The 15,578-nt window shown below is 44.5% G+C and overlaps 1 protein-coding gene across 2 annotated transcripts in view; it reads left to right on the top strand.

The window, feature by feature from the left end:
* Positions 1-3,623: 3,623 nt before the first annotated feature.
* BCL2 (BCL2 apoptosis regulator) overlaps positions 3,624-15,578 on the top strand; it is a 183,172-nt gene continuing 171,217 nt past the window's right edge. Inside the window, exons 1-2 of one of the 2 annotated variants that reach the window (XM_019937189.3) lie at positions 3,624-4,731; positions 4,944-5,793. In XM_019937189.3, the coding sequence (XP_019792748.1) occupies positions 5,227-5,793 (567 nt within the window). In that variant the 5' untranslated portion in view covers positions 3,624-4,731; positions 4,944-5,226. The remainder of the gene's footprint in view (positions 4,732-4,943; positions 5,794-15,578) is intronic. The other variant, XM_019937187.3, reaches the window with a different exon arrangement.

Genomic DNA, 15,578 nt, shown 5'->3' with positions numbered 1-15,578 from the left:
TTTCGTGTCAATCCAACAAGAGCAGTAAACATTTGAAACGTATAAGACAAGTTCCTAATCTCAGTTGATTCACTTTAAATGCCAAGTCATTAATTTGAAAGGAAAAAATTGCCACGAGTGAGTTTATTGTGCTTTCCTTTGTAAACCACACGTAAACGTTATTTGCTGGCTGTTAAACTTGCGCAACAGAATGACTTCCCTGCACTTCGTTGCTTGGTTTCAAAAGTTGTTGCTTGGGGCTTCCCTGGTGGTGCAGTGGTTGAGAGTCCACCTGCCGATACAGGGGACACGGGTTCGTTTCCCGGTCCGGGAAGATCCCCACATGCCGTGGAGCGGCTGGGCCCGTGAGCCATGGCGGCTGAGCCCGTGCGTCCAGAGCCTGTGCTCTGCAATGGGAGAGGCCACAACAGTGAGAGGCCCGTGTATCGCAAAAAAAAAAAAAAAAAAAAAAAGTTGTTGCTTAATGATTCCAAACATTTTTTTGAGGCTTAGGACCCACCAAAAATTAGCCAGATGGGTTTTTCAGTTAAACCAAGGCTTGTTGGTTTAGATTTGGTAAAAGAGTTTCCTGATGAGGACAAGGATGGTTTGAGAGCACACAGTGGATTACTTGGATGCGATCACATTTACAGAAGAGGGGCTCTGGAGCAGAAATGAGTCAGGAACAGTACTACTGTTAGTATTACTAGTAACTAATGCTAATAGGGAATTAGTATTATAATAATAACATTATTTTATAATGTTTGCCAACAACATGTGTAAACTGTCTTAAAGCATATGGCCCTATTTAACGTAAGAGTTTGTAGTGTATAAGATACTTATGTCAATTATATCTCAATAAAGTTGGAAACAATAATGTAGAAGATACTTGAAATTGGAAATTAGTGTTTTGGATTGCTTATCTAGGCCTGTGGGATGTTATTTTTTAAGCAGTTTCTTTTTCTTTTCTGCAGGCTATCTGCTTGTTTTTACTCTCCCTACTCAGTTCATTTTGTTGATGGATTTATTTTCATGTCAGTTTGCCTAAATGGTTTGGGGTCATGTTTTATATTTTTAACTCTTTCATCTTACCTATTAGTTGTCAGTTCCCTCTCAGTAAACACTGTATTTCTATCCTTGTTTTAAATAAAAATTTTAATAGTTGGGAAGATTTGATATATACCTATATTAAATATTAGTATTTATGTTCAGGTTAGAATAATGTCCTTTTTGAATTTCATAAACTTTGGGAAGATTTATATTGGTGATGGATGAAGAGAACCTTCTGAATGATACTGTTAAACATCAACCAGTAGGTGGCAAAAACTGGCAATAAAAAGCTTTTTGTTTGGCAGATTGGAGAATAAAGAAGGGAAACACAGGCCTTTCAGACCCTTGGTACAATCTCCATTCCCTGCATCTTGTTCTTTTCTCTTCCCGGTGCCACCCTACTGCTAGAAGCCAGCCAGGCAAAACCACGAAAAGGACCATCCATTGGCTCTAAGTGGAAGACGTCTTGGGAAGTGAAAAGCCCACAGTGCCTACATTTTGAAGGTTATCGGAAGGTCTCTAGATTCACACCTAGGACTCCTGACTCAGACCAGTGCTCCCTCCGCTAGCTCACCGATACTCACAGACAAATAGTTAAGTCACACACCTCCAAGGAATACTTGTCCTTACATTTTGGGTGGACTCTAATAAGCATGCAATCTGAATGGAGGAACGGTTTCACTCTTTTGATCGAAAGAGTATCCAGAACATTCCTAGGGAATATATAGCCTTAGTCAAGGAATAATGCAGACCTGTCTGGAGAATGTTTGGTTATGGTCAAGATGCCACTTAAGTGTGGAGGAATCTGTAAAGTGAGGCTCTGTGGAGTAAAGGAGAAAAAAAGGCAGCTTTCCTTTTTCTGGGAATGGGATATCTGTTTCCTTCTGGTCTCCCTCTTTGCAGAAGTAGTCTTTTTTCCAGCTCTGGCCTCTCATTTCCTCACTGACATGCTAGGTCTCAAGCACTAAGGCTTTCAATTCCTCTTAAGTAATTTTGGGGGGTTAGGACAAGGTTCTGAGGAGATCCCTAAACCATGATGTGTGGCATTAACACGGGCTTCTGCTATTCTGTGAAAACATATATCCAGGTCAGTCTATACCCAGTGTCTCTCTCCAGGCCAGCACACCTCCCTGCCACTGCCATGGATAAAAGGGGACTTTGTTACAGCAGTTGGAAGGCGAGAAGGACCACCTTCCTTCATTCCCTCTTGCCTGGATAAGACATTTGTACCAGGCACCCATTCCTATATGCAAGAGGTTGGCATGTTGGCCGATTGTATTTGATAAAATGAAGAAATGAAAATAATTTGCCGTGCTTATTTTGCCACAGAATGAATGCTTTGATTTTAGACTAGGAAAGAGACAAAATATAGTGTGAGAACATATTTGTACACATGGCAGTACTCACTTGTCATGTTTCTATGACCTCAACAGGCCAGTGTCCCTATATGTTTGTACTTGAGTCCTATTAGGTGAGCCGCCGTGCTAATTTTTTCCTGGCACTTTATTTGTCAGACTCTTAGAGATAAAAATAAACACGTGCAACTTGTTTGCCCTATGTGCTTTTCTCCTGGGAGCTATTCATCCTGGTGAATTTTTTATAAAAAATGTGTACATATGTATGTGTAATATATAGGTTTGTGTATGTATAGATAACTCGAGAAGGTGCGAACATCTAAGATTGGCTGCTAGGCGACCGCGGAGGCCTTTAGAAACCCACCCACCCTGGCTGGGGGTCTGCGGGCCTGAAAGTTGCCCCGTAGCCCCCAGTGGCGTCCAGCCCTCACCCAGTGCCGAAATTGTTAGGAGCAGAGGAAAAGCATTTACTTAACCACTCGAAAGCCCTTGGTATCCCTCACTAAGCCCTCGGCCGCGCCACTGAGAGCTCTGTGTGGCCTCGGTCACGGATGGTGTCTCCGGAGTGTATGTTGTGCGTGGACACCTAGGAAGCAGCTTGCACGTAAACACGATGCTTGGGGCTTCCCTCGCGGATGAACGTGCAGCGTCGCCTCTCTTGATGGGAGGGCAGCGCTGAGGCCCCTGGTAACACGATGTGTGGACACACACACACACACACACACACACGCACGCACACACCGCGCGCGCGCACGGCTAGAAACGGTCGAAGTCCTTGGTAACACGATGTGTGGACGCGGACACACACACACACACACACACACACACACACACACACACACACCCCGCGCGCGCACGGCTAGGAAGGGTCGAAGCGATTCCCGGCGCTCTTCCAGCTCTTTTTTTGTCGGCGTCCCCCCCAGCTCCTGGCCCCGGCAGCCGCCCGACCGGCCGCGTGCGGCTCCCCGGGCGCCCCCGGCCCCTCGCGGGCCCCGGAGACTCCGAGCGCGCGCCGGGCCCGCCGCAGGCCCGACGAGGCCCCTGGCACACCCACCGCGCCGCGGCCGCGCGGGAGGCCTGCGCCGCCCGCGCCACCCACCGGCCGGGCCCAGCGGGCGGGCGCAGCGGGCGGGGGCCGTCCCGGGCGCTCCCTCCCCGGCCGCGGGCCTGCGCGCCATGAGTCCCCGGCGGGGCGCGCCACTCCCGGGCCGGCCGCGGCTCCTTTAACCCGGCAAGGGGAGCGGGGCGGAGGGCGCGGAGGGGGCGGAGGGGGCGGCGGGGCGGCACCGAGGAGGGCTCTTTCTTTCTTCTTTTTTTGAATGAACCGTGTGACGTACGAACAGGAAACCAGTCGGTTCGAGAGGAGAATGAAGAGGCCAGGCCCCCCCGCGCCGCGCCCGCCCCCTTCCTCCTCGCGCCCGCCCCCGCCCCCGCCCGCCGCGCTCCCGCCCGTCGCTCTCGGTTTCCCCGCCGAGCCGCCGCCGCCGCCGCAGCCGCCAGCGAAGGTGCCGGGCGCCGGGCCTCCCCGCCGGCGCGGCCGTCATCGCCCGGAGCGGGTGCGCGGCGGGAGCGCGGGGGAGGCGGGCGCCGCCAGCGCCGCCGCGCAGGACAGGAGGAGGAGAAAGGGTGCGCAGCCCGGAGGCGGGGTGCGCCGGTGGGGTGCAGCGGAAGAGGGGGTCCAGGGGGGAGAACTTCGTAGCAGTCATCCTTTTTAGGAAAAGAGGGAAAAAATAAAGCCCTCCCCCACCACGTCCTTCTCCCCAGCCCTCGCCGCACCACACACAGCGCGGGCTTCTCGCGCTCGGCACCGGCGGGCCGGGCGCGTCCAGCCTTCATTTATCAAGCAGCTTTTCGGAAAATGCATTCGCTGTTCGGAGTTTAATCAGAGGAGGATTCCTGCCCCCGTCCCCGGCTCGTCCACCGGCCCCCGGTCCCTGTCTCTCTCCTGTGGAGGCGTGAAGCGGTCCCGCGGACAGAGATCCATGTCTGTGCCCGCGCGTGTGTGTGCGCGTGTAAATTGCCGAGAGGGGGAAAATCACAGGACTTCTGCAAATACTGGACTGAAAATTGTAATTCATCTGCCGCCGCCGCTGCCTTTCTTTGCTCGTGCTCTTGAGATCTCCGGTTGGGATTCCTACGGATTGACATTTCTGTGAAGAAGTCTGGGAATCAAACTGGAAATTCTCCTAATTTTTACACCCTCCGCCCCCAACTCCTGATTCATTTGGAAGTTTCACAGCAGCTATCACTGGAGAGTTCTGAAGATTGATGGAATCTTTGCCTTATGCATTTGTTTTCACAGAAAAGGAAACTTGACAGAGGATCATGCTGTCCTGAAAAAATACAAGTAAGTTCTTTGCACAGGAAATGGGTTTCATGTAACTTTCAGTGGAAACAGTTGAGATTTTAACTTTAAGTGCATTTGAGTAAGTTTAATTTCCAGGCAGTTTATTATATTATTTTCAGCTGTGTAACTTGTAGTGTGTGTGCCCTGCTTTCACCCACTGTATAAAGGGAAATGCACCTGATTTTGACTGATTAGTTTTTTTAACCTTTCAGCATCACGGAGGAAGTAGACTGATATTAACAATAATTAATAATGTGCCTCATGAAATAAAGATCCGAAAGGAATTTAAATAAAAATTTCCTGCATCTCATGCCAAGAGGGAAACACCAGAATCAAGTGTTCCGCATGACTGAAGACACCCCCTCATCCAAGAATGCAAAGCACATCCAATAAAATAGCTGGATTATAACTATTCTTCTCTCGTGCGGGGCCGTGGGGCGGGAAGCGGGGGCGAGAGGTGCTGTTGGTACCCGGCTGCTTTTCCGTGGGGGAAGGATGGCGCACGCTGGGAGAACAGGGTATGATAACCGGGAGATAGTGATGAAGTACATCCACTATAAGCTGTCGCAGAGGGGCTACGAGTGGGATGCCGGAGTCGCGGGCGCCACGTCCCCGGGGGCCGCCCCCGCGCCGGGCATCTTCTCCTCCCAGCCTGGGAGCACCCCAGCGCCATCCAGGACCTCCCCGCCGCCGCCCCAGACCGCTCCCGCCGCCCCCGCCGGGGGGCCTGCGCTCAGCCCCGTGCCACCTGTGGTCCACCTGACCCTGCGCCAGGCCGGTGATGATTTTTCTCGTCGCTACCGCCGCGACTTCGCCGAGATGTCCAGCCAGCTGCACCTGACGCCCTTCACCGCGAGGGGACGCTTTGCCACGGTGGTGGAGGAGCTCTTCAGGGATGGAGTGAACTGGGGGAGGATCGTGGCCTTCTTTGAGTTCGGTGGGGTCATGTGTGTGGAGAGCGTCAACCGGGAGATGTCCCCCCTGGTGGACAACATCGCCCTGTGGATGACTGAGTACCTGAACCGACACCTGCACACCTGGATCCAGGATAACGGAGGCTGGGTAGGTGCATGTCTGATTGAATGTGAGTCTGGGCTGGACCTCTCGGGTCTGTGATGCGGAGGTTGGAGTCTGGGTGGGCTACTGGGCCAAGGGAGACCGATGAGCCAATGAAATAATATCAGGGTTGTGGCCTCCCTCCCTCTTTCCCTGTACAGAGGTCTCCCTGCCAACCCAACTGTGATCATTGCTTCCCGGCAAAATTGTTTCCCTTGCTTGCCAGACATTGAGGTTCAAAGATCCAGCCTTTGCTGTTCAGTAGGATCTTGGGGTAAATGGCATCCCTTCAGGGTTTCTCAAACTGGGGGTCCAAGGATCCCCCTCATCACGGTACCTGGCCTGAGTAGCCTGTTGAAATGGGACATTTCAGGGACAACTCATAAACTAGATGCCAGGCTGGGCCCTGGCAATCCGCATCAGAAATAAGCTCCCCTGGGGGTTTCTTCTTTGTACTAAAATTTGAGAACCATCCAGTTGGAAGAGCAGACTCCCCCAGGGGACCAAGGGCATGCCTTTTCTGACTCACTTGGTAAGATCTACCCAAAGAGGAAAACCAGTGTAGCCCCTTTCCCTGGAACACCTGGATGTTTGTAAAGAGGTAAGCTGTGACAGAATTTGCGTTGGCTGCGTACCTTGTGTTCTATTTCTATAACTTGTGTGTGATTTTGAGGTTTACTGGAATTTTAGTATCTTCTACTTTTCACCACCTAGAATCCACGTGATTTGGTGGTCCCCTCTGCTGGCAAAACTTGCATCTAGAGTATCTATATAAAGTGTAGAAGAATTGATTCGTAGCTGTGGATTCTCATGCTCTGGCTTTAGTTGAAGTGATTGATGCCTGTATTTTTGAAGAACATCTGTGAACTGTTTTTTTTCTGGTACTGTTGTGCTAGATAGAGCCTCTATCATGTCGCCATAAAGTTCTTTTTGTGTGTGTGGTTCTTTGGGGGAGGGGTACAGATCCTAAGACTGAAGAAGTGTAATTGACATCTACACTTTATATCTGAAGTGATTAATTTGTGAAAAAGTGCAAGAGGAATTAATTCTTGTCTTTTAATCTGAAGAGCTGTCTTTGAAAAAGGATACAATTCGTGCTTCCTTTCACAGTCTCTAGGGAGAATTACTAATGTTACTATTTTATAGGACCTAACAGGAGCAAAAAGCTTAGAAGTCACTACAGGTGTATTCGATTTCAAGAAGCACATTACATACTTTACTACAGTTTACAAAGTGTGCTAATGGTAAGGGGCCAAAAAGAGAAAAGCCCAAGAAAAGTAGATGACTGACATGAACATCTGATCCTACTTGACCAAAGTTGACAAAATATTGATGCCACTGTTCAGTGTTTAAAAGTAAAACATCCCCATTTAATCTCTAAAATTTAAATGCTTTTTGTGAATTGTTTGTTTTTCAAGATCTCATATTATCAGATCTTTAGTAATTCTTGAAGAATTCAGTGAAGTGTGTAAAGAATAGTTTTGTTAAATGTTTGGTTAAGTAGGTGGTTTTATTTTTAACCACCATAACCAAAGAGGTAGGGACTTCCAGACGCCAAAAGGATCATTTTAAGACCAAAGTAGAACTAATATAACAGTTTGACTATTACATATTTTTGTGAAAATAATTTAAAAAATTTTCTTTCTAGTTGAAAGAAATCCATGGTGGTAACTGTCATGTGTCAAGTAATTTAATAAAAAGATGGGAAATGGAGACATATGTTTATGATAGAAATTAAGATATAATCTTGATCTTTATTGTCGAGTTGTGGTATATTAACATCTCATACAGTTGAATTTTCTTTTTAAGTGAAGGCTCACCTTTTCCTCCCTTCCAAATAGAGTTTTCTTAGTAGAGCCTATCTTTGTGGTCAACAGGTATCTGAGGTTGATAAATGCAGAGGCTACATTTTATGATGCCAAACCACAATGACGTACCGTAGAACATGATAAACTTTTTTTGGACAAAACCTCTTATAGTAAAAATAAATCATATAGAAGCACAAATAGCTGATGGTAAAATGTGTAGCTTTCAGGACAACCTATAGATGGATGACTAGGAAAGCAGAGGACTTTGGCAAAAAAAAAAAAAGTATATATCAGGAAATGCAATCATAAGTGTCCACTTTGGAATCATAAAAGTGGTAGTACTCGAGAGCCTGACGTACTTCTCCTTTCAAAGGTGCATCATGAACCTACATTTTTATTTTGAGCGTTTGGCATACAGACAGATTTTCCTCCAAATTTGCACCAATCAGTGTTGCATCTCTAATAATATGTTGCGTCTTGCAGTGTAAAGGACTCAGTAAGGATGATAAAATTTCAGAAGAGAGCTAGCACATTCTTTTAACGTTGGACAATGTTGTACTTGTACTGTTTACAGGGCTTGGTGGATCAGCTCATCTACTGAATCTATTCTTACGGGGGGCTTTAGATTCTAAGTCACATTTTTTTTCTTTGCTGCTGCTACTTCTGAGGCCGAGGAAACACAGTTTGCATTCCATGTTCCATAACTTGGAGAAAGCAGGGCCTTGGATGATAGGTGTCTGAAAGATGGTCCTAGAAGTCTACAAATTATATAAAGACTAAAGAAGAGTTGGCGGTGGAGTGGAGTATGGCTTTATTCCTAAGTCTGAATAAGGCTTCCAGAGGGAGGCAGTTCTAGATGTCTGAGACCCTGCCACTCCAAGTGTGGCTCAGGGACCAGCAGCCTGGGCGTCACCTGGGAGCTTCTTAGAGATGCAGAGTCTCAGGTCCCGCCCCAGAGCTTCTGAGTCAGAATCTGTGGTTCGCACGTCTACAGGTGTTTGTGTGCACGTGAGAGTTAGAGATGCTGGCTGCCCTCACCGACCATCGATTCTCGTGGACGCCTTTTAGGAAAAACGGCAATCTGGGATGGATGCTACAGTGTACCTTTCCAGTGGCCCCGTGGGTCCATAATATTACCTAGGATGCTGAATATTTCCCATGTGTCCGCTAGAGTGATCTGACCCTTGGAAGAAATAGACTGGAATGCAAGAGAGACAGGAGAGAAATTGTTATAAGCTCCATCCTCTCAAGAATGTTTTGCGTGGTAGCTATACAATTTGTGTTGGCATTACAGACCCCATGAAAGTAAGATAGCTTTTCTACTCCAGTTAAAGACAGGAAATTTAGCTCTTTTAATAGCTCTGTTTGGTATTGTTTGATCCCCTTGTAACACAGTTCAAATTCTGTAAATGAGTTTAGGGGCCCTGAGACTGCTTCATGACCAAGGGGCTCTTGCAAGCAGAGGGTTGAGATTTGGGGAAGTTGATGGTGAATGAACATTGATCGCGCCCTCTGAACTGAGAAATGTGACAACATTTCGCTTCATGTCTTAGGAGAGAGTGAGATGTTTGACAGCTGCAAGAATGACATGCCATAACGTGGATATTGGGTTCATTCTGTTGATGACATGGTGGTGCGACTTCTTTTGTGTGTTTGTCATTTGGTCTTTGTGGTTTAGGAAGACAGGAACTTACTTCTCCACATCCAGTAGAGGTTGGCTTCCTTTTTATTAGTTGGTCAGCAAGCAGTTTCTCTTTTCTGTACATAGTCCACATCCACCCAAACGTTTGATTAACTGGAAAGCAATACTCTTCTCAGGCCAGTGTACAAAATACATGAAAAAAACATCAGTTTTCTAGTGGCTGAGTTTCAGCTGCTTATAGCTAATTTTGGCAACAAAATGATAGGATTAAAAATAGCCTGAAGATGATCCAGTCTTAAATAATATATTTAATGATGAACTTTCCTTGGGAAAGTGCATCTCCCTGCCTGCTAAGAATCACATGACCCCTTTCAGTAATTTATTTTGTAGAGAAAGATACATTATTGCTCCTAGAGTTTGCAGTTATGTGCTGTTGAGCGATTGCTTTTGGGGACTTTCGTAAAATTTTATAGTTCACTCAGTTCTCTTTTCTGTTTTAGGGCCTTTGTTGCTGTTTAATGTTGGTGGAAAACATGGCTTTCTTCTGTGCATCCTGTTACTTTTAGCTGTGCTTTCTAGTGAGAACTGATTGATCTCTTTAGCAATCCTTGATTGAACCGGTACATTTCAGAATTGCTAAATGTTATTAGGCTACACAGCACACCAGGTAACAGAAAGCCACAGATTTTTTTTTTTTTAAGCCAAACTCTTAAATAGTTTTTCTTTATCTCGACTCCCAGTCCTAGTCAGCTTTTTGGAGGATGATAAACCGACTCATAAAGCAGGTGTGCGGTGCTGTGTGTATTAATGGTGGTCTCTCCCACTCAGCACGTCCCCGCACCCATTTCTGAGGTCATCCATCGTGTCTTCGCCAAGACTTTAGCAAAGCAGTATTTCAGCAGAAGTGCATTTGTGCTGCAAAAACAACACTGTATTTGTAGTGTACAAGTAAAAAGGTTTTTTTTTTTTCCCACAGAGATATATCGTATTTGAGGTTCAATTCAAACAAAATCAGTGCTTGACGTTGAAACGTGGTTAACGATGAGAGTCAGCCAAGGACGGAGACAGTTATTCAACAAACATGACTGCAAGTCTTCTATGTGCCCGGCCCTGGGTTAGTTTGGGGGTCCAGGGAGGAAGGCTTTTCCCCTGCTCTGGATGCCCTCACAGACCAGGGCTGGAGATGTCGTTGTGAACTCAGTTGCCACACAGCCTGATAAAATGATTCTAAACTCTCAGATTTAGAGGGAAAAAGAAGAAACAAAACAAAACAAAACAAAACCCTAAGGATGTGTTATTTTGCATACACTTCAATCTTTGTCTGAAAAAGTTATTTCTAACCATATGGTTGTTCATGTGTGCATTAGGCCTGATTTAACTAGGAAGAGAAATATAGATGATTTAAAAAATACTGTGTTACACGGACGTACGCTTAAGAGAACTGAAAGGCAGGGGGAGTTCCCTTGGTAAACATTTACCCATTAGGTGCTCTTTCTACATATTATGAAGACTTAATAAACACTAGCCTGCAGTTTTTAAAGTATTTCGTTAATATTTCTTTTTTGGTAAAAGACACCCGAGACTCTGATGAGGTTGATTAGAATAGATTAATTTGACGAACTATCTTTCTTAAATCATTCTGGCATGCAGACAAGTCCAAGTCGATTTGAACCAGAACAGGGGAGAGATTAAAACAAAACCTTTTGGTTTGGTTTGGTTTTAGGTTCTCGCACTGTTCTGTTTATTAAGAGGCTTCTCTTCCAAAACGCTACTTAGAGAAATTCCTAGTCCACTGAGACATTTGTGTTCCTGAAGAGCAGGTGTTTACCATCTAACATCTTTTATGCGTGGTCCTCTTTCTCTAAATGGAGGTTGTTAAACTTTTGAAGTTACGACAAAGCCATTTTCATTTCTAAAAGTATTTTCGTAGATGGCTGCGTGTTCTGATCTGTGCTCGATTTTGTAGTGCCAACACGATTTCTCTGCTCTTTATTTGCCAGACAAAAGATAAACCCAGCTGTCCTTCAGTGAGAATGATGACGGAATGATTGTTTCTCCAAAGCCGTGTGGGCTTTCTCGCCCGGGACCCTCCCCACTCCCGCCAACCTCCATCACTGACCCCTACCTGCCCATCACCCCACCACAGGGAGACCTTCAAGGGGTAGCTCCTTGTCACCTTGCAACATGTTAAGGGTGGGATTCACCTGAAGGAAAGAGCATTATGTCTAGATAACCAGCAAGAGGGGGCAGAAAAGGGGTCTGCCCAAGCTGGAATATTATAACCCTTACTCCAATCTTGCTAGAGGCAACCGGGCAAGGAAAAATTCTGTCATCAGATATGATGCTTTCCCTCCAGAGATCATAAATTCCAACGCTGTGCAGGGAAAACATAGAATCTGCTGGAAGAGTTTGTACTAGCTCTGATCTCTGCAATGTGAGAGTAGAGTGAGGGTTATACTCTAGCCTTAGATAAAGTTTGACTAACTAAACAACTAAAATAGCTTATACTAAAGATTACTTCCCCAAACGCCCTCTTAAACACGTTAGAAAGAGAATCTCCCTGACATGCTGGCATGGCCATTGGTAGCAGTTACAAAAGCACTAAGGGCTACTTGGCTGATTTTCTTAGGCGATGGACCAGATTCTACGAGCAATTTCACTGGCATCAGTATTTCCATTCTGCTCCTTGTTTTGCCTTCAGAATTTCAGGGATGGAGCCATATCCCATTTTTAGTTAATAATTGGCTAATCAGCTCTCTGGAGCTTCAGCGTAATGAGTCAGAAGCTTATGACTGCCCCCACTCTCCTTCCTACTCTGTCTCCTGAAACTAGCCCAAGGACCCACTGTGTCAAGTGAAGCTTAAATTTTCCAAGGGAGATTTTACCATTGAGACCAATACATCTTTCTTGTGACAGTTCCAATGACTGTATTTCTCTATTTTTTAACTGTCTTTTCTTAAGCTGGGAAAGAATATGGAGAGTTTATGACTTCTAATGCTTGGAGCACCAAACAAGGCATGAATGTTGCAGGTTGGCTTTTCTTGACTTTTTCTAACTCTTCTACACAAATACTAAGATTTCTTCTGCTTTACAGTACGATGAATGTCATACCTATGTATTACCTTTGAAATTCAATTGCAGCCGAATATTCTACTGAGATGCATTAGAATTTTCAAAGGGAATATGGGACAAAAACTTAGTCTTCTTAGTTCAGTGCCTTCTTACAATTAGCATAGGAATAAAATTAATTACAAATTATATCATCATCTTTACATATTGATATTTTATCTCTTTGGAAAAAAAGAAAGTCTATAAAGGATGCCAGTTGGCACCTGTAAGTCTAAAATTTCAGGACTATCTCCTGTTTTCCTTTTTTTTTAACATCTTTATTGGAGTATAATTGCTTTACAATGGTGTGTTAGTTTCTGCTGTATAACAAAGTGAATCAGCTATACGTATACATATATCCCCATGCCCCCTCCCTCTTGTGTCTCCCTCCCACCCTCCCTATCCCACCCCTCTAGGTGGTCACAAAGCACCGAGCTGACCTCCTTGTGCTATGCAGCTGCATTCTACTAGCTAGCTATTTTACATTTGGTAGTGTATATATGTCCATGCCACTCTCTCACTTTGTCCTAGCTTACCCTTCCCACTCCCTGTGTCCTCAAGTCCATTCTCTACGTCTGCGTCTTTATTCCTGTCCTGCCCCTAGGCTCCTCAGAACCTTTTTTTTTTTTTTAGATTCCATATATATGCGTTAGCATATGGTATTTGTTTTTCTCTTTCTGACTTACTTCACTCTGTATGACAGACTCTAGGTACATCCACCTCACTACAGATAACTCAATTTCATTTCATTTTACGGCTGAGTAATATTCCATTGTATATAGGTGCCACATCTTCTTTATCCATTCATCTGTCGATGGACACTTAGGTTGCTTCCATGTCCCGGCTATTGTAAACAGAACTGCAATGAACATTGTGGTACATGACTCTTTTTGAATTATGGTTTTCTCAGGGTATATGCCCAGTAGTGGCATTGCGGGGTCCTATGGTAGTTCTATTTTTAGTTTTTTTTTTTTTTTTTTTTGCGGTACGCAGGCCTCTCACTGCGTGGCCTCTCCCGTTGCAGAGCACAGGCTCCGGACGCGCAGGCTCAGGGGCCATGGCTCACGGGCCCAGCCGCTCTGCGGCATGTAGGATCTTCCCAGACCGGGGAACGAGCCACACATCCCCTGCATCGGCAGGCAGACTCTCAACCACTGCGCCACCAGGGAAGCCCTATTTTTAGTTTTTTAAGGAACCTCCATACTGTTCTCCATAGGGGCTGTATCAAGTTACATTCCCACCAACAGTGCAAGAGGGTTCCCTTTTCTCCGCACCCTCTCCAGCATTTATTGTTTGTAGATATTTTGATGATGGCCATTCTGACTGGTGTGAGGTGATACCTTATTGTAGATTTGATTTGCATTTCTCTAATGATTAGTGATGTTGAGCATCTCTTCATGTGTTTGTTGGCAATCTGGATATCTTTGGAGAAATGTCTATTTAGGTCTTCTGCCCATTTTGGGATTGGGTTGTTTGTTTTTTTGATATTCAGGTGCATGAGCTGCTTGTAAATGTTGGAGATTAATCCTTTGTCAGTTGCTTCATTTGCAAATATTTTCTCCCATTCTGAGGGTTGTCTTTTCATCTTATTTATGGTTTCCTTTCCTGTGCAAAAGGTTTTAAGTTTCATTAGGTCCTATTTGTTTATTTTTGTTTTTATTTCCATTTCTTTAGGAGGTGGGTCAAAAAGGATCTTGCTGAGATTTATGTCATAGAGTATTCTGCCTGTGTTTTGCTCTAAGAGTTTTGTAGTGTCTGGCCTTACATTTAGGTCTTTAATCCATTTTGAGTTTATTTTTGGGTGTGGTGTTAGGGAGTGTTCTAATTTCATTCTTTTACATGTAGCTGTCCAGTTTTCCCAGCACCACTTGTTGAAGAGGCTGTCTTTTCACTATTGTATATTCTTGCATCCCTTATCAAAGATAAGGTGACCATATGTGCGTGGGTTTATCTCTGGGCTTTCTATCCTGTTCCATTGATCTATATTTCTGTTTTTGTGCCAGTACCACACTGTTTTGATTACTGTAGCTTTTTAGTATAGTCTGAAGTCAAGGAGCCTGATTCCTCCAGCTCTGTTTTCCTTTCTCAAGCTTGCTTTGGCTATTCGGGGTCTTTTGTGTTTCCATACAAATTGTGACATTTTTTGTTCTAGTTCTGTGAAAAATGCCAGTGGTAGTTTGATAGGGATTGCATTGAATCTGTAGATTGCTTTGGGTATTATAGTCATTTTCACAATATTGATTCTTCCAATCCAAGAACATGGTATATCTCTCCGTCTGTTTGTATCATCTTTAATTTCTTTCATCAGTGTCTTATAATTTTTTGCATTCAAGCCTTTTGTCTCCTTAGGTAGGTTTATTCCTGGATATTTTATTCTTTTTGTTGCAGTGGTAAATGGGAGTGTTCCCTTAATTTCTCTTTCAGATTTTTCATCATTAGTGTATAGGAATGCAAGAGATTTCTGTGCATTAATTTTGTCTCCTGCTACTTTACCACATTCATTGATTAGCTCTAGTGCTTTTCTGGTAGCATCGTTAGGATTCTCTATGTATAGTATCATGTCATCTGCAAACAGTGACAGCTTTACTTCTTTTCCAATTTGGATTCCTTTTATTTATTTTTCTTCTCTGATTGCTGTGGCTAAAACTTCCAAAACTATGTTGAATAATAACGGTGAGAGTGGACAGCCTTGTCTTGTTCCTGATCTTAGAGGGAATGGTATCAGTTTTTCACCATTGAGAACGATGTTGGCTGTGGATTTGTCATATATGGCCTTTACTATATTCAGGTAAGTTCCCTCTGTGCCTACTTTCTGGAGGGTTTCTATCATAAATGGATGTTGAATTTTGTCAAAAGCTTTCTCTGCATCTCTTGAGATGATCATATGGTTTTTCTCCTTTAATTTGTTAATATGGTGTATCATGTTGATTGATTTTCATATATTGAAGAATCCTTGTATTCCTGGGATAAACCCCACTTGATCATGGTGTATGATCCTTTTAATATGCTGTTGGATTCTGTTTGCTAGTATTTTGTTGAGGATTTTTGCATCTATGTTCATCAGTGATATTGGCCTGTAGCTTTCTTTCTTTGTGACATCTTTGTCTGGTTTTGGTATCAGAGTGATGATGGCCTCATAGAATGAGTTTGAGAGTGTTCCTCTCTGTTCTATATTTTGAAAGAGTTTGAGAAGGATAGGTGTTAGCTCTTCTCTAAATGTTTGATAGAATTCT

Source organism: Tursiops truncatus, chromosome 13 (genome assembly GCF_011762595.2).
Source record: "Tursiops truncatus isolate mTurTru1 chromosome 13, mTurTru1.mat.Y, whole genome shotgun sequence".
Lineage (NCBI taxonomy): Eukaryota > Metazoa > Chordata > Mammalia > Artiodactyla > Delphinidae > Tursiops > Tursiops truncatus.
The sequence above is the reverse complement of the archived record's forward strand: the minus strand, read 5'-3'. Positions and strand labels throughout refer to the sequence as shown.